This window comes from Chironomus tepperi, unplaced genomic scaffold, assembly GCF_022539635.2.
Source record: "Chironomus tepperi strain 1889 unplaced genomic scaffold, CSIRO-AGI_Ctep_v1 contig_196, whole genome shotgun sequence".
Lineage (NCBI taxonomy): Eukaryota > Metazoa > Arthropoda > Insecta > Diptera > Chironomidae > Chironomus > Chironomus tepperi.
In genome coordinates, this window is record NW_027226318.1 from 799,837 (window position 1) to 823,896 (window position 24,060).

The 24,060-nt window shown below is 31.4% G+C and overlaps 8 protein-coding genes across 9 annotated transcripts; 5 read left to right on the top strand and 3 right to left on the bottom strand.

Moving 5' to 3' along the window:
* The first annotated feature begins 72 nt into the window (after positions 1-72).
* Positions 73-2,011, top strand: LOC139089880 (uncharacterized). The gene is made up of 4 exons (XM_070639513.1): positions 73-909; positions 969-1,004; positions 1,062-1,234; positions 1,294-2,011. The coding sequence occupies exons 1-4, from the start codon at positions 112-114 to the stop codon at positions 1,580-1,582; spliced, it is 1,296 nt and encodes a 431-aa protein (XP_070495614.1). The 5' UTR covers positions 73-111; the 3' UTR covers positions 1,583-2,011.
* Positions 2,012-2,142: 131 nt separating this feature from the next.
* On the top strand, positions 2,143-5,695 carry LOC139089974 (uncharacterized). The gene is made up of 8 exons (XM_070639639.1): positions 2,143-2,982; positions 3,045-3,080; positions 3,140-3,312; positions 3,376-3,663; positions 4,049-4,880; positions 4,941-4,976; positions 5,035-5,207; positions 5,300-5,695. Exons 1-8 carry the CDS (start codon positions 2,185-2,187, stop codon positions 5,586-5,588), a joined length of 2,625 nt encoding a protein of 874 aa, XP_070495740.1. The 5' UTR covers positions 2,143-2,184; the 3' UTR covers positions 5,589-5,695.
* On the bottom strand, positions 5,540-12,854 carry nod (no distributive disjunction). Its single transcript, XM_070639339.1, has 5 exons — positions 12,678-12,854; positions 12,189-12,446; positions 11,297-12,115; positions 5,830-7,047; positions 5,540-5,764 (listed from the first exon to the last, which is right to left on the bottom strand). The coding sequence occupies exons 2-5, from the start codon at positions 12,381-12,383 to the stop codon at positions 5,747-5,749; spliced, it is 2,250 nt and encodes a 749-aa protein (XP_070495440.1). The 5' UTR covers positions 12,384-12,446; positions 12,678-12,854; the 3' UTR covers positions 5,540-5,746.
* On the top strand, positions 7,374-11,291 carry LOC139089740 (uncharacterized). Its single transcript, XM_070639340.1, has 5 exons — positions 7,374-7,514; positions 8,800-9,627; positions 9,693-9,728; positions 10,683-10,855; positions 10,913-11,291. The coding sequence occupies exons 2-5, from the start codon at positions 8,812-8,814 to the stop codon at positions 11,205-11,207; spliced, it is 1,320 nt and encodes a 439-aa protein (XP_070495441.1). The 5' UTR covers positions 7,374-7,514; positions 8,800-8,811; the 3' UTR covers positions 11,208-11,291.
* LOC139089742 (uncharacterized) lies at positions 9,743-10,635 on the bottom strand. Its single transcript, XM_070639342.1, has 2 exons — positions 10,474-10,635; positions 9,743-10,409 (listed from the first exon to the last, which is right to left on the bottom strand). Exons 1-2 carry the CDS (start codon positions 10,604-10,606, stop codon positions 9,748-9,750), a joined length of 795 nt encoding a protein of 264 aa, XP_070495443.1. The 5' UTR covers positions 10,607-10,635; the 3' UTR covers positions 9,743-9,747.
* On the top strand, positions 12,727-14,050 carry Stlk (Ste20-like kinase). Its single transcript, XM_070639341.1, has 2 exons — positions 12,727-13,185; positions 13,239-14,050. The coding sequence occupies exons 1-2, from the start codon at positions 12,815-12,817 to the stop codon at positions 13,942-13,944; spliced, it is 1,077 nt and encodes a 358-aa protein (XP_070495442.1). The 5' UTR covers positions 12,727-12,814; the 3' UTR covers positions 13,945-14,050.
* Positions 13,997-16,314, bottom strand: Mlc-c (Myosin light chain cytoplasmic). The gene is made up of 5 exons (XM_070639343.1): positions 16,209-16,314; positions 16,113-16,140; positions 14,688-14,869; positions 14,442-14,588; positions 13,997-14,379 (listed from the first exon to the last, which is right to left on the bottom strand). Exons 1-5 carry the CDS (start codon positions 16,209-16,211, stop codon positions 14,296-14,298), a joined length of 444 nt encoding a protein of 147 aa, XP_070495444.1. The 5' UTR covers positions 16,212-16,314; the 3' UTR covers positions 13,997-14,295.
* A 396-nt stretch (positions 16,315-16,710) lies between these two features.
* LOC139089836 (F-box/LRR-repeat protein 20) lies at positions 16,711-23,723 on the top strand. Of its 2 annotated transcripts, XM_070639465.1 has the most exons (11): positions 16,712-17,021; positions 18,781-19,008; positions 19,096-19,179; positions 19,234-19,506; positions 19,570-19,672; positions 19,739-19,824; positions 19,896-20,087; positions 20,249-20,350; positions 20,426-20,638; positions 20,730-20,802; positions 21,082-23,723. In XM_070639465.1, the coding sequence occupies exons 1-11, from the start codon at positions 16,968-16,970 to the stop codon at positions 21,123-21,125; spliced, it is 1,452 nt and encodes a 483-aa protein (XP_070495566.1). In that variant the 5' UTR covers positions 16,712-16,967; the 3' UTR covers positions 21,126-23,723. The 2 variants fall into 2 exon arrangements, with proteins under 2 accessions (XP_070495565.1, XP_070495566.1); XM_070639464.1 differs by having other exon boundaries at positions 16,711-17,021; positions 20,730-23,723.
* The last annotated feature ends 337 nt before the right edge of the window (positions 23,724-24,060 follow it).

Below are 24,060 nucleotides of genomic sequence, written 5' to 3' on the forward strand. Positions count from 1 at the left end.
TTTATTTACAAAGCATTTTCCTAACTAGGTATAAAGCAAATTTAAATGTTGACTTACTCAGTACTCGTTGTATACTCAGTGTGTCAACATTAGATACTGATCTGTTAAGCTATGGATTCAAATAAAGCTGAATTTTGTTTACCAAATAAAGTTTACGAGGAGGCTTTGGAGGAAATCCTTAAAAATAATCTATCCAAATCCCTGGAAAACTATCAACTGATTTACAGTGCTGGATCTGCCAAAGGTGACAATTATATGGGAGTAATCCACAGAGTTCAAGTGATTGACAAAGCGACAGATGAAAATAAATTAAGCTTAATCGTCAAATTACCGCCAGAAAGCCTTGCAAGACGAAATGAAATGTCCACAAATGTTTTATTCAGACGTGAAGCTGATTTCTATGACAATGTCTATCCAATATACCAAAAGTTCCAAGAAGAAAAAGGAATTAATATTATGAAGGATGGATTCCATCACATTCCATTCTGCTATAAAACATTAACTGAGGAACCCTACGAAGGACTTTATTTTGAAGATTTAAAAGCAAGTGGATTTGAAATGTATGATCGTCACAAGGAAGTAACAAAAGAGCACGTCTGTCTTGTCATGAAGTCTCTTGCAAAAATGCATGCAATATTTTATAGCATCAAAGATCAAATGCCTGAATTAATTGAGTCTTATACAAAAATTAAGGACATTTTCTTGACTTTAAGTGACAAAACCAATTCTCCATTGACTCCTTGGTTTGATTCCTTGAAGAAGCAAGCATTAGATGTTGTGTATAAAAGTGATAATAAGGATATGATTAAAAGAATTGAGAATATGTTGGAAAGAAGTTTCAGTGAGCTATTGAAAGATTGCTTTGATCTTGAAAAGACCGAACCACAAGCTGTATTATGTCATGGTGATGTAAGGAATTTACTTACTTAAATTAACTTTTGATTGACATTAAACAAATTACTTTCCAGTGTTGGAACAACAATGTGCTGTTCAAGTATGATAAGGTAAGATAGATAGAATCTTACTAAATAATGTGACTAAATACCTTAATTTTCTAACAGAATGAAACTCCAAATGATCTTCGAATTCTTGACTTTCAAATTATTCGATATGCTTCACCAGTTTGTGACTTGATGTACTACATCTTCTGTTGTACAACAAAATCGTTGCGTGACAAACACTATCAAGAGTTTTTAAATGTTTACTATGATGAACTATGCAGTTTTATATCGAGGTAAGCAAGCTTTGACTTAGTTAAGGTGTTAGAATGAAGTAAAAATTTTATATTACTAGACTTGGATCAAACCCAGAGAAGCTGTTCCCACGACAAACATTTGAAAAACATCTAAAAGAATTCGGAAAGTTTGGACTCATCATGGCTATGATAGTTCTTCCAATCTTCACTAGTGACGCAAGTGACATTCCTGACATGGACGAACTAGCCGAAAATTTAAAGAAAATCGGTGAATCAGAGCAGGTTGACAAAGAAGCTTTCAAGTTCACAACAGAGAAAACGTTTGATAAATATGCTGATAGAATGATTGGAGTATGCGACGATATGTATTCACTGGGCTATATTTAGATGTTTTATTATTTTTTACAATGTTAATAATAATGGGCAATTTAAGGTATTATTCAATTATCATTAATTTTTTTGTATTTAATGATAGTTACAAGCTGTTACTAACAAAGAGTTAATAATAAAGTGATAAATCATTTAAAGAACTTTGGAATAATCAGAGCTGGAAGTCGAGTTAAATGTTATATGGAGTCAAGTTGACTAGAATCGACTTTTTCATACAAAATCCGAATCGACTTCCAGCTCTGAGAATAGTGTATCAAGGATAGAGCAACTAAACTCTAAGTTTACCACTATTAATGCATGAAATTTTTCTTCAATTTGATCAGTTGTTCTATTCTAAAAAGATCCAGTTGATATCAAGGAACACTAAAGAAGTCCTGCTCTCTATGTATTTGTGAAAATGTCATATCTCTTTCGAATAAACAATAAAGCTTCAACAATTTGGTACAATTTGTTTGACAATTCAATAGAAAAAAGATAACACTTGTTGTTCCTACTTGTTGAGTATTTTTTAAAATTAGTACAAATTCTCTCAGTTACGTTCAGTAGTGATTCTGAAGTCAAAGTATTCACATCGTTAAGTGTAATTTTTACAGATTCTAATGGATTTAAATCACAATGAGTTTGTGCTACCTTATAAAGTCTACGAAGAAGTTTTAAAGGAAATAATCAGCAATAATTTGACTAAAACTGTTGATGATTATCAAATAATCTACAGTTCAGGCTCTGCAAAAGGAGATGGCTATATGGGAGTTATTTGTAGGATTAAAGTCATTGATAAAGAAACTAATGAATCTAAATTGAACTTGATTCTAAAATTGCCCCATGATAGTCCGATTAGACGACAGGAATTGTCAATAGCTAAATTTTTCATACAGGAATCAAATTTCTATGATAATGTCTATCCTATGTACAAAAAGTTCCAGGAAGAAAAAGGAATTGATGTAGAAAAGGATGGATTCCATCATATTCCATATTGCTATAAGACTATTATAGAGGAACCACATGAAGGACTGTTCTTTGAGGATCTAAAAGCTTGTGGATTTGATTTGTTTGATAGATTAAAGGAAGTGACAAAGGAACAGGTGTTTTTGGTCATGAAGGCTCTTGCAAAAATGCATGCTTTATTCTACAGCATAAAGGACCAAAAGCCTGAATTAATTGAGTCATACGTTGGACTTAAAGATCCATTCACTATGTTATTGGACAAGGAAAATTCATCATTTAATCCATGGTTTGATAATTTAAAGACACAGGCACTTGAAGTCGTCAATAAAAGTGAAAATAAGGATATGATTGAGAAGATTAACAGTATGTTGACTAATAAGTTTGGTGACCTTTTGAATAGCTGCTTTGATCGCGAGAAAACAGAGCCTTATGCAACTTTATGTCATGGCGATGTAATGTCTACAGACCATACTTAATTATGATAATAGAACTGATTTATGATTTTATTTTTCAGTGTTGGAACAACAACATGCTTTTCAAATATGACGAGGTAAGCATAAAGCAATAATTTTTTAATTTGTTATCTACATACCTAACTTATTTTGACAGAACGGAACTCCGAGTGATCTTCGACTTCTTGACTTTCAAATTATTCGATATGTATCACCAGTTTGTGACCTTTTGTACTACATATTCTGCTGCACGACCAAATCATTGCGTGATAAGCACTATCAAGAATTTTTAAATGTTTACTATCATGAATTGTGCAGTTTTATACTGAGGTAAGCAAGCTTTGACTGGTTGGAATTTAATTAATTATCAAACCTTCCTCTAATCCTGTACAGACTTGGATCAGACCCCGAAAAGCTATATCCACGCGAAGCATTTGAGAATCATCTAAAGGAATTCGGAAAGTTTGGATTGATTATGGCTATAGTAGTTCTTCCTATTTTTACAAGTGACGTAGATGACATCCCGGACATGGAAGAACTAGCCGAAAATTTGAAGAAAATTGGTGACTCAGAGAAAGTGGACAAAAGTTCTTTTAACTTTACATCTGATAAAACCTTTGACAGATATGCAGAGAGGATGATTGGTGTTTGTGATGATATGTATTCACTAGGTTATATATAAATGTTGGCTATATGGCAAATTCCATGAAAATATTAATAAAAACTTAGATTGCTGATCAGCAATTAAGACAACTCAATCTAATCTTTTAAGCATTGTAATTTTAAATCGGAATTCCAAAACTCCATGCAATTGTCAGGTATTATTGCAATCATGCATTCTCACCTAATAATAGGCTGTCACACAAGTTAATAAATATAAAATTACAAAAAGCAAGTTGTTCCTTAATTTTCCGAACAAGGTTATAAATCTAAATAATTTGCACAACTTAATGATACAGATAACGTCGTTATATAGAAGTAGCTGCATATCATTTAATAAATGTTAAGTACTTCAAATATTTAAGTGTATGAAACATTACGTCTGAGTTACTTATCATGCTTTCAGTATCAAGTGTCATCTCATAGTGTATAGACTTAATAGAATGGAATCAGATCATGAAATAATTATTCTACCTCAAGTGTATGAGGAAGCAATTAGAGAAATTATTAAAAATAACTTGAAAAAGTCATTTGATGACTATGAAATAATTTACAGCCCTGGATCTAATAAAGGAGACAATTATGCTGGAATTGTTCATAGAGTTCAAGTTAAGGATAAGACAGAAGATGAAATAAAATTAAGCATGATCCTTAAAGTTCCACCTGCGAATCCAACAAGACGTGAGGAATTTCTGGCAAAAGAACTTTTCGGACGTGAAATTGGATTCTATGATCACGTATATCCAATCTACAAGAAGTTCCAAACAGACAAAGGAATCGACATAGAAAAAGATGGATTTTATCAAGTACCTTATTGCTATAAAACTTTAACTGCCGAACCATTTGAAGCTCTTTTCTTTGATGACCTAAAAGTCAAAAGATTTGAAATGTTTGATAGATTAAAGGAAGTGACAAAAGAGCATGTCTTCATGGTCATGAAGTCTCTCGCCAAAATGCATGCTCTATTCTATAGTGTTAAGGATCAAGATCCAAAATTAGTTGAATCATATTTTGAGCTTAAAGATCTGTTCATCATGTTCTGTGAACGAGAAAATTCAGCTATGGATGCTTGGTATGAAAGCATGAAGAAGCAAGCTGCTGTAGTAATCAATGAATGTGAGGATGTTCAGATGAAGGATAAAGTCAATGTGTTCCTTAAAAATAGAATTTTTGACTTGATGTCTAACTGCTGTGATCGGAAGAAAACAGAACCGTACGCAACGCTGTGTCATGGTGATGTAAGCTAGTTCTTAATTTATGATATGTTTAGAAATTGACTATAATGTATTTTAATTAAGTGCTGGAACAACAATGTGATGTTTAGGAACGATCAGGTATAATTTGTGACTTTATATGCTATTCTAATACCTAATTTCATGAACTTCCATCTAGAATGGAGTCCCACACGATCTTAGACTACTAGATTTTCAAATAATGCGCTATGCATCGCCCGTCTGCGACTTAATGTACTACATATTTGGATGTACTGTAAAATCGTTAAGAGATAAGCATTATCAAGAATTTTTGGATGTTTATTACGATGAATTATCAAGTTTTATGACAAGGTGATATGCTTATAAAGCAACGAAGTTCTATTGTTAAGAGATATTGCTGCGCGTGCCTTCATAATCAAAATAATTTTCTTTATCGTCCACAGACTTGGATCTGACCCCAAAAAGCTTTATCCTCGCGAAGCTTTTGAAGATCATTTAAAGACATTTGGACATTTTGGACTTACAATGGCACTAATCATTCTACCATTTTTCATCAACGATGCAAATGACGCACCTGACATGGACGAGCTGGCCGAAAATTTTAAAAAAATAGGAGAATCTGTTGAGGTTGATGAAGATGCTTTCAACTTCACATCAGGAGTCAATCGCGATAAATATACAGAACGATTATTAGGAGTCTGCAAAGATATGTGTGACCTTGGATACATATAGATAGCTTACCTTCAAATTATAGCAAAATTCTTCTTAATTATAGTAGTTCTTCTAGTTTTCCTTTATTTGTAGATATATAAAAATATAAAAAATTTCCTTATTCCTAATCACTGCAAAATTCTTATCAAGTATAAAGTCCTTAATTTTAATTAATGTCATTATTTTAATAAGTTTTTCTGTGGAAGTAAAAAATATAAAATTTAGAATCACATAAAGCATCAAATAAGCTTTAAAACCTTACCTCGAGGAACTTTTCCCAAGCTTTATCCTTCATCGACAGAGCCTTTTTAACGTCATTAAGTGTTTTGTACTTTCCTTTCACCATCCTGTAACTGACTATTTGATATGCTGTCTTTGCTCCAATTGTCGGCAAAAGTTGTAAATCTTTTACTGATCCTGTGTTAAGCATTTCCATTATTGCAGCTTTATGATCATTTTTTGTTACTTTTGTGACATTTTCAGTGGACTGTCCATAATACGATGCGACAATTTTGTTCTTAACAACTTGTCTCTTAGCTAAGCGTGGAACCTTTTCTTCAACCTTAACTGTTTTATTTTGAATGACATTGCGCATATCTAATATTCTTGTACTACGTCTAGTCGGTCTAATGACTGTTTTGTTCTCATCAGGTGAAGTTGCAGTAAAAACCTGAACTTCGTTTTCCTTATTTTCTTCAGGAGACTTAATGGGAGAATCGTTGATCAATTCAACAGTCATTAATCGACGATTTGTCCTCCTAGCTAGTGTGACATTTTGTGGACTTGATGATTTACGAGATATAGTAGAACTAACTGGATCTGTTGTGACTTCAAAAACTGAATTATCTAGCGACTTCCTTACTTCTTCAATTCCATTCATTACAGCTTCTTTCATTTGCTGATGGACAATAGCTGTAGAATTTATATCAGCAGCTGTTTGATTACGAAAAGATTCCATAAAGGTCGATAATTTCTTGTCAATTGTTTCCTCAATACGTCTCATCAAAGGACTAAAGCTCATAACAGGCGCAGCCTGTAAATTAGCTAAATTTGTCGTAGATCCGAAGCGTGAAACTGAAGGTGTAATTCCTTCAACTTCCGTTGAGCATGACATGTTCATGATATTAAAGGTGTTATTGTCAATTGATTCTTTTGGTGCCATTAAAGAATCTTTATGTCCAATTAAAGATTCTTTTGGTGCCATTAAAGATTCTTTCGGTCCGGCTATTAATTCTTTTGTTGTAAACTGATTGAAATTACTTAAATCAGCGAGATCTCCAAGATCTGTGTACCTTGACTTTGACACGTGTGCTTTCTTAGCAGATGGAGTGATGAATGAAGTACAGCGGTTAGCAACACCGGGTTTCTTAATAGTTGATAGTGGTGGCTTCAAGCTTGAAATCCTTCCAGGCGTTTTTGCCTTGTCATTCTTCGTGGTTGGAAGCATGTAAGGCTTGAGCGGAGTACGAGCTTCTAAGCGCTGTAAATAAATCGAGATAAATCAAACTATTAATAAAGGAATGTAAAAAGCATTGCGATAGGTCAAGTTTGTAGCTGATAAAATTTTTTCGACCTTGAGTTCATCTTCGATTTCTCATTTTTTTATTCAGGTTTCATCAATTAATCTGTACGTACAAACTCGTTGAAATCTATTTATAAGATTCTTTTGTCAATTAATGCCGCTAATTAAAGTATCGTAATCAAATAAAGTTTACTGAGATTGTCAAGTTTACCAAATCATATGCATGCATACAGAGAGTATGAAAATAAAATTCTATATTTTTAGTCGCTCTCTCGCTTTACTCTTCAGTTTCTTGTCAGCCTTAGAGCTATAAACACACATATTTCAGAATATATAGAAACAATCTGCATCGTCAAGTATCATAAAATTAATCAAGTATAGAACGAACTGTGATCTATAGCATACCACTTGTTTGAGGCACTTAAGTGAGTTCGAATATTCTGTTTATTTTTTTGTGCTTGTTAATCATACCAAATGTGGATTTAAAGTTGTTTTTAAAAAAATAAATTAGTATTGAGAATGATTAGTAATTTAATAGCTTGATGCAGTCGTACTCGCCAGATTGCTTGAGATTTCTGATCGATCATTTATAAATGACATCCAGCAATTAAAATGCTAGAGGGGTCTCTAGTTCCTTTATTTGTGCAAATTTAAGCAATCTTCATGAGTACAAAAATTTGGAACATGATATTTGAATAAACAGACATAAGCCGACACTGCTTCAATGATCTAAATATTTGGAGCCAATTTCATGCTTTAATACGGCCAACCCAAAGTTCAAACCGATTAAATATTTTGTGAAGCAACCATCTATGTATGTTGAAAGAATCAACTATGACTTAATAAAGATAGAAGAACATAAAAAATTTTTGTCAATAATGTCATACTGATAAATGGAACTCGGCATCTTGAAAACGAGTGTCAATGAGTCATGGTATATTGTTCATGATAAAATTTGAGAATCGGTGTTAATCTTTGGTATTTCGAAAGCTATACGCACATAAAACAAGTTTTGTAAATTTTCTCATTTTTGATAGTCATGAAGATGCATCAAGTTGCCGAAAACATTGGGGACCATCCTCAAATTATGTTAAGGTGTGGACGTAGGGAGCTGTAGGGAAGGGTCATACAATAGCAATTCCGAGAATTCCATTCTGTAACGTAATAAGTGAACGGTGCCTAGCCTAACGTGTGACTTGCAAAAAAATTAATTCTGTTTATTTAATAATTATCACTTGGAATTCCGTTTCGTTGTTTAACGGACTTTGTATGAAAATCAAGTATGTTCAAAAAATCAAGAACATTTGATGTCCAGTGACGTCATTAGCAAATGAACCTATAACAAATCAAAAGCATCAAGCTATTAAAACCGCAATTGTATACATCACAAAAGCATCAGCACATGTTCTATCTGAATTACGCAACAAATATATATCCAACAAAAGGAACATCACATAATTAGATCTAAAAATTAAATTGTCATGATTAATTTGCGTGCTAAAAAAGGTTTTTGAGATGAACACACATTGATATATTGTCGAAAATGTTCCCATCATTAAATTGTTGGACTACATTTTTATTAAAGCTGATGACTACATGATTCAAATGATGAATGTTCACTTAATTTTCATATTATTAAGCCGCAAATAAAGCTTAATAAAATTTCAATGTCAAATTCCTGTCACTCTATTAATTCTATTTTATATACAGACATAAAGCACAATGGCTGAAGATGGAATTGAAATCAAGAATGAAGAAGCTGAGTTCACAACTTTACCGAATGAAGTTTATACCCAAGCATTACATGAAGTCATAAAGAACAATTGCAATCTATCCGAAGATCAATATGAAGTCATTTGTTCTGCTGGTTCCGCAAAAGGCGACAACTATATTGGAGTTGTATACCGTATATCCGTTAAGAGCAAAGAAGACAATTCAACTAAATTAAATTTGATTGTTAAATTGCCACCACAAAATGCAGCTAGACGAGAACAATTTTTCGTACGACCTTGCTTCATCCGCGAAGCTGACTTCTATGATAATCTGTATCCAATGTACAAACAATTTCAAGAGGAAAAAGGCATTGAGATTGAAAAGGATGGATTCCATCAAGTTCCGTTCTGCTACAAAGCCTTAGTTGATGAGCCTTTTGAAGGACTTTACTTCGATGACTTAAAAGCCAGTGGATTTGAAATGTTTGACAGATTCAAAAATGTCGAGAAGGAACAAGTCATGATTGTCATGAGAAGTCTTGCAAAAATGCATGCTGTATTTTATTCCATTAAGGATCAAAAGCCAGAATTAATTGAGCATTATCGCGAGATGCAGGATATCTTCTTACAGCGTAAAGGAGATGACAATATGAGTCAATGGTTCCAATCTATCAAAAAGCAATCCAAAGACACTATCGCTGATAGTGGAAATGAGGATATGATTAAGAAAGTTGACGAATTGCTGTCTCTAGACTTCTTTGAACTTCTTGAGCTGTGCATTGATGGTAAGGCAGCTGAACCTTATGCTATTGTGTGTCATGGAGATGTAAGTTACTGCCTGTAGTTTGAGAATGCCAATTACAGACCTAAAAAATGTTTTATAATTTCTAGTGCTGGAATAACAACATTATGTACAAATACGACCAAGTAAGTGCCAAAAAATTATTTACTTCTCAAAGTATTTACGATTTCTTTTTATAACACGTTTGCTAACACGTTTTGGTACAGCATTTGATGCTGTATGTTCAGTCTTTTTCCTTATTCCTTTCTCAGATTGTTTCTTTGCATCCATTGGTAGATCCTTCTTTATTGAATCTGTCTTCCTTGATATTTCATTCAAAATTATCTCCTGAATTGATATTCGTACTCTTAATTTCATGGTAGGATCCATCATTGATAGATATGGAGTTATTGACTTAAAAAAATGCATAATCTCATCACCAGGTGGATGTGGACAGCAATCTTGAATCATTTTCTGTTGATTAATTAATCTCAACCTTTGTTGTTCTTGTTGCTGTTTCACATAATCATAATTATAATTATTAGACTCTGAATTACATTCATCATCATCACTAGGCTCAATCACAATCGTTTCTATATCGTCATTAGCTAAATCGTTATTACTTTGCAAATTTGAGCTGTCATTTTCGTACAGCACTTGAGATTGAATTTGTCTTTTGTCGAGAACATTTTCCAAAAATTCTAAATTATTAAAGTGGATCCAACCGCTTATTGCTATTTTATTTGACATTTTAAGTTTAAGTAACTTTTTATATTCACGACGATAGTTGTCACGTAATGACTTCCACTTAGACTTGCAGATGGGCTCTAAAATAGTTTTAAAATTCCAATTCTCAAAATAATTCAATTACTATTAATTGAGATATTTTACTTGGTATTCCTGTTTCTAAGGAGATTTCATTCCATACTTCAATAACTCTTGGTCGATGATGATATAAATGATGCTTTGGATCCCATATTTCTGGATATTTCTCAACTTCTTCTATTAATTTCTTTATATCCATTTCAATTTCAATCGACTAAAAATCTTTTATCTTACGCGACGCATGCTCATACAAAGATATTAATTTCTCTTCTCAGAGCGGAACGCCGGTTGATATTCGTTTACTAGATTTTCAAATAATGCGTTATGCATCGCCTGTATTAGACTTGATGTACTATATCTTTGGATGCACGGTTAAGTCATTGAGAGATAAGCATTATCAGGAATTCATGGACGTTTATTACGACACACTGTCTGATTATATTAAACGGTAAGAATGCTTAGATTTTAATGCCATAGAACTAATTAAACGATTGATTTTTCACAGACTTGGATCAGACCCAGACAAACTATTTCCACGTGAAGCATTTAATGAGCATTTAAAGAGATTTGGAAAGTTTGGCTTTATTATGGCAATGATGGTTTTACCAATGTTCACAGCTCAAGCTGAAGATATTCCAGACATGGACGAAATGGCAGAGAAGTTCAAGGAATCAAAAGAATCTGGCGAGAAGTTAGAAGCTTCAGATATGATTGATTTTGCATCGTTTAAGACCGTTAATATTTACAATGAAAGGATGAGAGGAGTCATTCAAGATATGTACGATTTGGGATATCTTTAAGGAACTCGCATTGATATAACTTTTATGTTTGAACGCAATTTTGTTAAATAAAGGACCAACTACTGTTATAACTTTATAAAATAACTCACCTGTTTTTCCTTCAAGAATTCATTCATTTCTGGTAACATCTTGTTCTCTAGATTCTTGCATGACTGTGCGAATCGAATTGATGACAATGTTTCACTTCTGTTTTTTCGAGCTGGTGATATACATGCAATAAGTGTGAAGAACGATTCTAAATTCAAGCAATCTTGAAGAACAGTTGTAAGGATGCTGTCACGATATGGCACTAAATTCTTTCCACTGCTTAAAGCTTGGACAACTTTGCAAACAGCCAACAAGCCTTGATTGATATGAACGCCTTCTTGTTGAGCTATTCCTGAATGATTTGTCTTACGTAATCCTTCACTTCCAGCTAAATCTACTAAATGAAGCACTGACGATCGTTCGCTATTATTTGTTTTCAGAGCAAGCATAATTGTAAACATAGCATGAGATCTTGAGCTTGCAGCATTCATAAGTGTTGATCGAACATGTCGATTTTTATTTCCTTTAAGAAGCAACTGTTTAGCTTCAGATGAATTTTTGATTGGAACTTTTGTTGATCCTGCATATTTTGTTCCTTTAGTATGTATCGATTCTGAGCTCTTTTCACTTAACAAATCATAAACTTTTTCATTGTAAATCTCGATGTATGATACACTAACTGAATATTCACCATCATTTGTAACTGATTCGTGCTTCTCTTTAATTTTTTGAAAGAGAGTATCTAGAGACAAAGATATTAATCCTAGACTTTTCTCATCTTTCTCGTTAAATCCCATCGTGTATGTTTTGCCTGCTCCTGATTGTCCATAAGCCAAAATACAGTTGTTATATCCATTCAATAAATGATCAACATTAGATTCCTAAAAAATGAATGATTATGAATTAATATTTGCTGGATATGGCAAGAATAATGTTTAAATTCTTTTAACTTACCAGATTATAGAAGATTTCTTTGTTATTTGAGTTAGAATAAAAGATTTTGTCAAAAATATATGGCTGGTTCTCCAATATAAACATTTTCTTCGTACTTTTATCATAATCGATGTATGTTTTCATCGGAGACGATGTTTCCCATATATTGGGCGGTCTTATACGCAAAAATATATTAACCTTTGATGTGTTTTCCATCTTTTCACTGGACTTTTCTTTAATTAATTTAATTATCAATTTTCACAGAATAATCTAAACAAGCTTTTCAAAAAAATAACGTCTTTTGTGGTTCAAATATTTTTTGACCGTTAGAATAAGATCATAAAGTATAATGGGATTTTCAACCTTTGAATAGCATTGAATGCTTACTATTTTAGCTGTAGTGAGTTAATGTTTTTATAATCTATGTCAAAAAACTCAATAACTAATGAAATGAGTTAAAAACTTTTTTTACTAACGGAATTTCAAAGTTTCAAAAATTGTTTTATTTACATCAGTGCTGCTAAAACTTTAATCTGCGATCGTTTAGCATTCATTGAATGGATTGCGTACTGAAAAAGCTTGAGAACGACTGTTCTACATCAAAGTTCATCAAGTAAAATATTATTTAATTTATTTAAATAGGTAAAATGCTTCCAGAATATGAGATTCGATCGAGTTTTAGCAAAAGTGTATCATTAGCATTGGATAAGTCCACAAACAAATATGTGGCATTGAAGAGAATAGCTGTGGACAAGTATAATGATGAAAACTTCAAGAAAATTTGTGAAGAAATTAAAATAATTAAAGATATACAGCATGAAAACATAGTTCAGATTTATGCTGTATTTGTTAAAGAACTCGATGTCCATATAGTATTTCCATTCTTTTGTTTCGGAAGCTGTAAAGAAGCTATCAAAAATTTCTTCTTCACTGGATTTCCGGAAATCATTTGTGCTTTAATTTTAAAGGATCTCTTATTAGCTGTAGAATATCTTCATTCTCGAGGAATTATTCACAGGTAAATTACATTATTTTATTAGATCCAGTGAATAAATAACATGTCAATTGCAGAGGAATTCGTGCATCTCATATTCTCCTTAATCAAAATCGTGCTGTACTTAGTGGATTTCGCGATGCTACTTCTCTTATACAAAATGGTGAAAGAATTAAAATTCTACATACTTTACCACTTCATTCTGCAAAATCTATCAATTGGTTTGCACCTGAATTACTTGAACAAAATCTTTATGGATACAGTGAGAAAAGTGATGTCTATAGTATTGGAATTACAGTGTGCGAATTGGCAAACGGAATTGCTCCATTTGGTGATCTTCCTACGACTTTAATGCTTACAGAGAAAATTCGAGGCAATCAGCCGTCACTTCTAGATGCTTCCACTTTTCCCTCAGAAGAAATCATATTTCAAGCTATGGATTCAGGAATAGGAATCGGTGAGGCATGGGCTGCAGACAATACAAGGCAAATTTATTCTAAACGAATGCTGTCCGATCCTTTCCATAAATTTGCTGAGGAATGTATGGCAAGATATCCAGAAAGTCGACCAAGTGTTCAGCAGTTGCTTACTCAACACTTATTTTTCAAGCAATGCAGACACACGAATTTAGAAGAACAATTGAGACAGGTATTAGAACCAGTTGATCTTAACAAATTGAGCCTTGAGAATATCGCTCAAAAAAATATCAGTGACAGTGACAATGACTTAATTAGAGACATTGCATCTCTTAACATTCACGCAAACACGGAATGGGATTTTTAATTTACTTATTTATTTAAACGTGCAATGCAATGTTCAAATGAAAAAAAAGGAATTACATTTATGTATAATATAAAAATTTATTAAGTAACTGATTTTGACAAACAAATCGATTTAGCTTTTTCATTTCAAACTTACTTCCTTTTTTGTTTTTTAGAAATTAGAAATTGTGAATTTCTCTTAAACTTTAATGAATAAAATAAAAATGCATCACTTATACTTCTTGTTGAACAGAACAAATTATGCCAGAATACTTTAAACAGTTATGATAAATGGGATTAATTAATTTTTTTTGTGGGCTGTCTTATGATTTGTTGCTTCCTCAAAATAAAAAATTCATAATTGCGACGCAATTTATCCATTCATTACCATTCTGACAAATTCTTCATAATTTACATTTCCTTGCGAATCTTCTTGATTTGAAAGTAGCTGTTCGACCTGCAATTATACACAAATACAAGCATGATTTACAGATCATTCACACGAAATTAATCATTTACCTCTTCGTCACTCAATTTCTCTCCGAGTGTCGTTAATAAATGTCGGAGTTCAGCGGAACTGATGAAACCACTAGCATCCTTATCAAAATGACGTAATCCTTCGATAAAGTCATCAGCTGTGTCACCTGAACGTTGCTTTGAAATGGCCTAGATTTTAATTAAGAGATTAGGATTAAACATTGGATTTAAATTAATCCGAGGATTAAAAATTGAAAACATTGAATACTAGATCAAATTTAGACTTACTTGATAAATTGGAAGAAAAACTTCAAAGGATATTCTCTCATCAGGCTTCAATTGATGAGTGAATTTCTTTACATCGGATTCGGTAGGATTTTGTCCCAAGGCACGAAGACATTCGCCAATTTGTTGCTGTTGGATCTTTCCATCTCCTCGATTATCAAAGAGGTTGAATGCTTCTTGGAATTCTAAAAATAATAAGCAGAGATTTTTTTACATGAATGAACATTTTTGTGTATGATTTTCAAGTACCATCGACGGATGAAAAGGAATTTTTCTTGGGATGATCGTACATATGGAAATGATTAAATTCCAATTAATGAGAAAAGCAGATAATTATTATCAAGTATCTACGCGAGTGGTCAACAGAGACTGATTTTTATAATATTTAAAAAAAATCAGCAAATGAAACAAGTTTGTAACAAACATACAAGCATATAATATATGTGTGACTGCAGTAGTAATAATAAAGGCTTTTTTACTTAGTCAGCAGCACACATGTTATGTTGGCAAAAAACTAGTTAAAAGGAATTTTGAGCAATTGTTTTTGTCCATTTTTGGAAGAAATATAAAGTTAAATGGCAATGAAAGCATTTCGCGAATCCAGTGAAGTCGATTGATAAGTGATTTTTTTACATTTTCATTTCTCTCAGCTTCCAACGACGTCTATGTCATGCGAATACATTTTTTTTTCAGTCTATACACAGACTTAAAGAAGTAAATGAGTATGAAAATGTTTCTCTTACAATCATTCATTCGTCATGACCATATAAAGATATAAAAAGAAATTGATCATTGTTGTTGTTGTCTCGGTGCTTAAGCATTATTGATGATTTTTCATTCTGCAGTAAGAATCAGTAATTGATAGCGTCGGGTTTGATAAGGAAGTCGTTAAGCGCTTTAGTTAAAAATATTTGTGTTTGACAAATTAATGCCGCATATTAATAGCTACTCATACAGATGCAGTTAAATCAATTTAAATTTTAAGAATCCAAAGAATCTCCAGTTATTTAGGTCAATGACTTCTGTCCAAAATATGAGAGCATTACTCTTTCATCCTTGACAAACAAAATTTTGCACATTGTGTGAATTGTGTATAGCAAAATAATGCCAGTATTATTTTTATCACCTTATATGCTTCAAGTTTCCGTTTTTGTTCATTATTCACCTACATATGATTCATAAATTTTATCTGTCTCACTTATTTTACACAAACAAATCACTTAGTTTCATGTTTGCTTTTTTTGCAGCCTGATAGCATTACTGGATCAATAGAAACCTTGATAACATCGCTCGGTAAGCGATTATTCAGTGCAAATTTTAGGAATTTTGGTGTATAAATAAAGTAATGAGTCATAAACATGATCCAAATTTTTTTGTGACTCAAATGGTTGGAAATTTGCGGTTTTATTGCATAATTTGGGAACTTACCAGCAAGTTGATCCTCGGAATAGTTTGTCTGTGAAGAATAAAGGATTAATAAGCTTAATATGTCTTTTAATTATAAGGAAATCAATGATTATTTACCATTTTAATATTTTTTATTTGAATGAATTTTGTAATTGAATAGAACTGCCTAAAATTCCAAAGCTTTTCAGTTTTGTCACCAGAGGTCTGAGCTTTTTGAATAAGCTTTAACAGTTATTTTTCGGAATAATTATTTGAAACGAAATTATGTCAAAATTCAATGAAAGTCGCTTCAATGAACGTATTAACAGCTTCTTTATGCCAAAAAAATAATAAAAGTTCAAGGGAATTGAAATTTAAAGAAAAATCATGCAAAATTTAAAAAAGATCAACGGATAAAAATAATTTGAATTCAAAAATTAGTGAACTTCCAAGTGGTTTTCTAAATTTTGGAGACTTTTCGTTTTTACCTGCAAATAAGCATTATTTCGTTAAATAATCAACAAAGTAGTCATTTATTAAGAAAAATAAATCATAAATGTGAATGTGAAAGAAAGAATCTCTGACATAAAAAACATTAAGTGACCAAAAAAATTTAGAAAGTACAGCCCTAGTGCCATCGCGGAAGTGAAAATTGTAGAGCACAAAAAGTTCAGAACAAAGAAATCGAATGAAGAAAAGTACGAAAGAAATTATTGGAAAATTGTTGTTTAATTAAGTGAGTGTCGAAATTGAGGCAACAGTTTGACCATCATTGGCTAGTGGATCATCGTAAAGTCACAAGTTTTCGAAAAGCTCGCGTCAAAAGACTTAATAGACATTAAAGTGAAAAAAAGTGAAGATAATATTTTGAATAACATTAGTAGTGAATAAACAATAATGATGAATTATAACACCAATCAACTACAAATTCGGAATAATAATAAATATGAGGTAGGAAATGTCGTGTATACGTGTGGACGATTCTTATTAGAACACAAAGATAATAAGATCCAGCAAGTTTTTTTTTTTCTCTTCGTTCGGTTCTGTCTGTAAAGAAATTCGTCGCAAAACTTTGGGGACAAAGAAAAATCAAGAGAAAAACTGTTCTGGAGTTAATGAATTGCAGTGCAAAGTTCCCATAATAATAATAATAATTTAAATTTGAAAAAAAGTCTGTGCTAATAAGCAAAAGAGTTCATTTCAATTAAGCTTTTATGTGTATCAATAGAGTATAATAATGTAGGGAGAGATGAGAAAAAGAATGTTAAAAAATTCATATTTTTCCTTCCTTTCGTACTGTATTTTACGAGAGAAGAAATTTATTTTTGAATCACTATACACTTTCCGTATAAATACATAAGACACAGACCTGACAGACACTCATAAAATTATTCTTCATTAGAGTTTCTCTTATATCCCATTCCATAATAAAACATAGGCACGGAGAAAGGTTTTTATTTTTCTTTTTTTGTATGTGTTATTGTTGTTATCAGCTGGTTTTGACTGATAAAAACGAAAATAATACGCAATAGGAGAAAAAGTTCCTATAAGAATCATGTACAGTGAGGTGAAAAAGAAAAAAAAAAATTTGGCATGGGAAAAATTAAAGGATGTAACTTCATTTAATATTTTTTATGCAATCAATGTAAATTCTAAATATGTAAAATACCTCATTATACACAACATGCTGAATGTTCAGTTTTTTCATGTTATTAAAATATATTAAATTTCCGTAATCACTCAATTTCTCTTCCTCATATCTACAAGTGTGATGATACCTTTATTTTATGCTGACTTTCAAGGTAGAAAGAAAATAAGTGGATTTCCTAGAAAAGGAGATTTTTCTTTGTTCTCGATTGATTCTTTGTCGTCTAGTTTGACTCCTTAGCATACCTTGCTGAATTTTCTGTGCATTTTATCACCGCACGTGTGTGATTTCTTTTTTTCCTGTATATCTTTTTTTGAGAAAGCAACAGCGATTTATCAATTTTGTTTATTGCTTAAGTTTATGCAAAGGAATTTGCATAAATTTTTTATGAAACTATGGGGAAACTACAAGTTTAGCTGTTCAGACTTTAAGATCCGTAGTTGCGTGTTTAGAGGCTTATGAAATGAATGTGGATCCGCCCGACCTCTTGGTAGTCCTTTATTTGATAGGAACTGAACCATTTTGATGACATTTCTGCATGTAGTCCATAAAGGATGATTGCAAGCTTTATTTCCATTATACATGATTCAAAAAAGCAACGATACTCTGTAATTGAGGGTTTTTCTTTCCTGCGAATCATAACATATTAATAGTCTGCAATTCCACTTAATCATGGGTTTTTCAATCAGCATAATTTAACAATCAGAATGAATGGAATTAGTGTAAAGAATGTCATAAAAAGTATTGGATTTTTTTCCTTTTGTAAACATGCATGAGTGGGTGGTTCATTAATGACGTCCATAGACTTCTGAGAACCCCCATCCCCTAAACAGGATTGATTCATTCATGGATTGCCAATATCCATCGAGTCTCATCATCCGAATACTGTTAGACGCCACATGTGAACGACCCCTAATTTCTCTCATGGAATTTTTTATGTTCCTTTGTTGTCTGTTTTTCTCAACATAAGAAAAAAATATAAAATGGAGATATGCTCTTTGTTCTTATGCTAAAGACATGACTTTTTGCAATTGCCAATAAATTTATTCATTTTTTTTTTAGAATTTCCCTCAATCTCATCAACTGATTACCACTCTAAATGGCTCTGTTGCGACATCTCAAACACTACTAACGACAGCTACATTTAATAACAATATTAATTCTTCAGCATCAAATGGTAACGCTAATGTTGCTGGTTCTGAAGATGAAATATCGAAAAAACTGCCAAAGGAAATTTTATTACGCATTTTATCATATCTCGATGTCGTGTCATTATGTCGTTGTGCTCAGGTAAAATAGATTATATAAAAACTCTGTTGCTGGAAACAGTAAGAATAATTAATTGTTTCTGTCTTTTTTTATGTAATCGCTGCATAGGTATCAAAATATTGGAATATTTTAGCTCTTGATGGATCAAACTGGCAAAAAATTGATTTGTTTTATTTTCAAATGGACATTGAGGTAGGTCTTGGCTTAATATCAATGTGTCACCAAAGTAATCATGTCTTTTTTTAGGGTCCAGTCATTGAAAATATTTCTCAGCGCTGTGGTGGATTTCTTAAATATTTATCACTCAAGGGATGTCAAAGTGTTGGCGATCAATCGATTCGTACTTTAGCACAGCACTGCCATAACATTGAACACTTAGATTTAACAGAATGTAAAAAGATAACAGACGCTGCAATAGATCCATTAAGTAAACACTGTCCCAAATTGACTGCAATTTCGCTAGAATCATGTTCACTAATCACAGACTTGTCAATGAAAGCTTTATCTGACGGATGTCCTGTAAGATAACAATTTTTTGATACCTATGAGAATTGCATGACTAATTGAAATTGTTTTTTGCAGAATATTTTGGAAATTAACATTTCTTGGTGTAATTTGATAAGTGAAAATGGAATCGAGGCGCTCGCTCGTGGGTGCAATAAAATTAAAAAATTTAGTAGTAAAGGTAAATGCTACAGAACAACTTTTTAACGAGAACAATAGCAGTTTAATGTCAAATTTCATTTCGCAGGATGTAAAAAAGTTAATGATCCAGCACTAAACGCTCTAGCCAATTTTTGTCCTAAAATTGAAATATTGAACTTACACAGTTGTGATGTAAATTTCATCTTTTATTGCACCATACTGCATACAGATTAAACTAATAAAATTTTATTTTTATATTCTAGACTATAACTGATTCGTCAGTCCGAAATATTACCATGAACTGTCCAAATTTACGTCAGTTGTGTGTCTCAAAGTGCGGTGAACTTAGTGATCAGACGCTCGTTTCTCTAGCGAATAATAATCCATTTTTAAGTACACTAGAAGTTGCTGGATGCCAACAATTTACAGATTTAGGATTCCAAGCTCTTGGAAAAGTATAAAAATTTATATTTTATGGCTGATTTGAAATAGTTTCCTAATCCTAGAATCTAATTCTATCTTAGCTCTAATCCCAGGATTTAATTTATTCCCATATTTAATCTCAAGAATTATTTTTAATTAAGGCAAAGAATAATTAATTTTGAATGATTTACAGAACTGCAAATATTTGGAAAGGATGGATCTTGAAGAATGCACTCAAATAACTGACGCAACTTTGGCTCATTTAGCAACTGGATGTCCAAGTTTAGAAAAATTGGTGGGTTTTCCTTAACAAAAGAGTTCATAACTGTTGCTAAACATTTTTTCTATTGCTTCCTCCCTACACGCGCAGACCTTATCACATTGTGAGCTTATAACGGATGATGGAATTCGTCAACTAGCAGCCGGTAGCTGTGCTGCCGAAAGTTTATCCGTCCTTGAATTGGATAATTGTCCTTTGATAACAGATGCAACATTAGAACATTTAACGTCATGTCATAATCTTCAGAGAATTGAATTATATGACTGCCAATTAATTTCAAGAAATGCCATACGAAAGCTGAGGGTAAATATAGACATGAGAACAAAAGAAATATTTGCTGATATAACTTTTTTTAAAAAAAAATAAACTTTTTTCTCTTTCTTTGTTTTTTTAGACTGTATTGCCTAACATAAAGGTTCATGCATATTTCGCTCCAGTCACACCGCCCGTCGGAGGAATAATTGCTGGTATGTTTGTGAATCCAAGATATATAGATGTGTTCATACAAAGTACATTCGACAATACAGAATTCAATGAAGACCTTTGAAACGAAAAAACAAAGGGAAAATATTCATGTTTGGCAGACATTGAAGGTTGCTTTAGTTTTTAATGCTTGAACTTAATTAAGATTGTGTTGTGATCTAGTTCTAGTGTGTTGCAAACTCTTTTGTATTAATTCATCTATATATCTTGAGTATATCTCGATTTAGGAATAGGAACGAAATACTAAAATTCTGCTTCTTTAGGACCCGGACGACCACGATATTGTCGCTGTTGTGAGATATTATGAGATCAAGCTATGGGTTTTGCTCGTAGAATTCTATTATGTAAGAGAGATGACTGATATTTTAATTTATAGTTTGAAACATTCAACATTTTTCGACAGCTAAAAGATTTTTCGAACTTTATGACCTTTTCAAAATCAAACGTATCGTTTTCTTTATTTACCGTTTGTTTCGTTACTTGATAAAAAACCAAAAAAAAAAACTATGTTAGACAAAAATCAATCGGATTTTATATAAATCAAAAAAAAGGCTTTCGTTTTCTTATGAATTATCATTTTATATGTATATGTATAGTAGAAGTATCACACAATTCTACTTTAAAACCTACCTTCTTTCTTCTTTCTAAATGATTTAGAAATTTCAAACAATAAAATGTGATGTATAACTGCGAAAAACATCTCGTCGAATTCGTCAAAACCCATGAAATAAAAAAAGTATATATTCTTTTTTGATAAATTAAAGGATTAAAATTGATTATAGGTGTTTTAAGTTGAGCTTCAAAAAAAAAAGTATATGAAATTAAGCATTTTTCCTAAATATACTATAAATTTTCTTTGTGATTACATATTGGTAATGGTAGTGAATGAGCATGTAGAATCGATGATGCTAATAATTTGTGCAGTTTTTCATTAATAATATTGGATTATAAAATGTTTCCTCTTATATTATCTACAATACCATGATAAAAAAAAATAATATTAAATTCATTCTAATTACAAGAATCATCTTAGATGTGTGAATAGAAGTGAGATGAGAATGACGTAAAGAAGTTATTAAACAAGCATACAAACACAATTATTTCATTAAATGAAATCATAAAAGTTTACATTTTAGTAGACACATGGGATTGCATGCTAATGACGTCTATCGAGAATTGAATGTAAGAGACACAGCTTCAATTCCCTTACCAAAAATTCTGAATGTCATTAGTGAACAACCCCAAATGAGTTTTTAGCATATTTTCATCAATTACTAACTATTCACATCCAACTTATCATAAGTAAACAATTCCTATATTCATCTTAAAATAATTCGAGAATACACACACACACAATTGTCTTACACACATACACACACAAAAAATATAAAAATATATTTTAATACATATGGAGAATAAAGGATCACAAAAGAGGGAACAATTTTTCGTTTTTCGAAAGTTGATGAAAAGTCATAACAAAAAAAAAAATTATAAGGAACTAAACATTTTAAATTCACTGATGAAAATAGTGGAATCTCAATTACAGTAAAATTCACTGATAAATTTTTTAAAAATGTATTTTGAATTCATCACAACATTAAACACAACATACATCATTCATAATGATTTTTAATGAGAAAAAAATAAACTATATATATTTTAAGTATTGTAATGTGAAATGATGTTATAATGTGTCCGCATGGCGGATGAATTGTGGTGCATTTTTGCTGACAGGCTTGATCAGTAAATTTTTTTTGAAAATTTGTAACGGTTTTCAAAATTTTGAAATTGAACTGAAATTAATTGAACTTTCAAGATTACTGAATGATTTTTTCAAACGGTTTTCAAAAATTTGAACTATTTAATTTGAAATTTAGTCAATTTTTGAACAGACTTCAGGATTAGATTTAACTTTGAAGAATAAACAATTAACAAACTCAAAATATAATAAAAATAAAAACGAGGTAAATACCAAGCAAACGCTTATCCAGCCAAATAGAATTCCAAAGTGAAACCCATCGATTAAGCAAAAATGCACCAAAAAAAAATAAAGATTGATGATTTTTTTGTATCAATTGAAATACAGCTCAATGTGTTAAATGCGGTAATTGTTCAATCAAAGTTAATAAAAATATACATACACGTTTTGTTTACATTATTTAAATTAAAAATGAATATGAAATGATAATTTGTAAAGCATTTTATGCGAAAATGTGCTTTTAAAAAGAAGAAATTTTCGAAGCGAAAAGAGAAGTCGTTTTAATTAATATCTACAAGGAGAAATAAATACAAGTTGTATGATAAACTGAATTCAAAATATGTAATCAGTTTGTAACAGTGATAACGATGATGATAATGATTTTTACACAAGAAAAAAAAACCAATGCGGAACAGCATTACTGACTTATCCGACACTATAAAAAAATTATTATCGTATCTCTAAAAAAAAAGTTTGATGTGAGAAACTTTAAACGTTATTTATATAAAAAAAATGAAATTCGAAAGGTGCTAGTCTTAAATTTATACATAAAAACTACATTTTAAAGAAAATTGATAACATAAAAAAATGATGAGACATCACGAAAAGTCCTTTGATCAAAAAAATTTAAAAATGCTTAAGATCGACCGAAAAATGAAAAAAATAAGATCTAAACTGCAAATCAGATCTTTTAGGATGATTTTTTTTTCATAATCAATGATTATAAAAAGAAATATTATTGAATTGCATCATGGCTAATATAGACTCTGTCATGAACAGATTAAATAATTAATATGATTACTTATTATTAATAGTCGTGTTAAGGCATTAGTAATATAACATTTCATAATAAAAAAAAAAAACAATTTGTAGTTACTCAACATGTCATCAATTTTTTTATCAATAAAATAAAGAATCGCAAAATGACCATTTTTGGTTGATTATTTTGTTTTTTATAGGGTGCATCAGGTAAGTTGTGTACAAGATCTAACAGATCTGAAGAGATGTTCAATATTCAATTAGAATTCAATCGAATTCAAGTATGTGAAGAACTAGTTAAATCACGTTAGTTTTAGTTTCCAAATGGATTCTGGAAGTTCCGTTTGGGGAATTGCATGAAAATGTCAAAAATCATTCAATTTTGGACCAAAATCCATTACTTTCTAAGAGTGTCAACAATTTGAATCATCAAAAAACCACGAGACACAACATCTTAAAAAAAGCACACTTTAAGGTTAGGTTTGAACCGATGAAATGCACATTA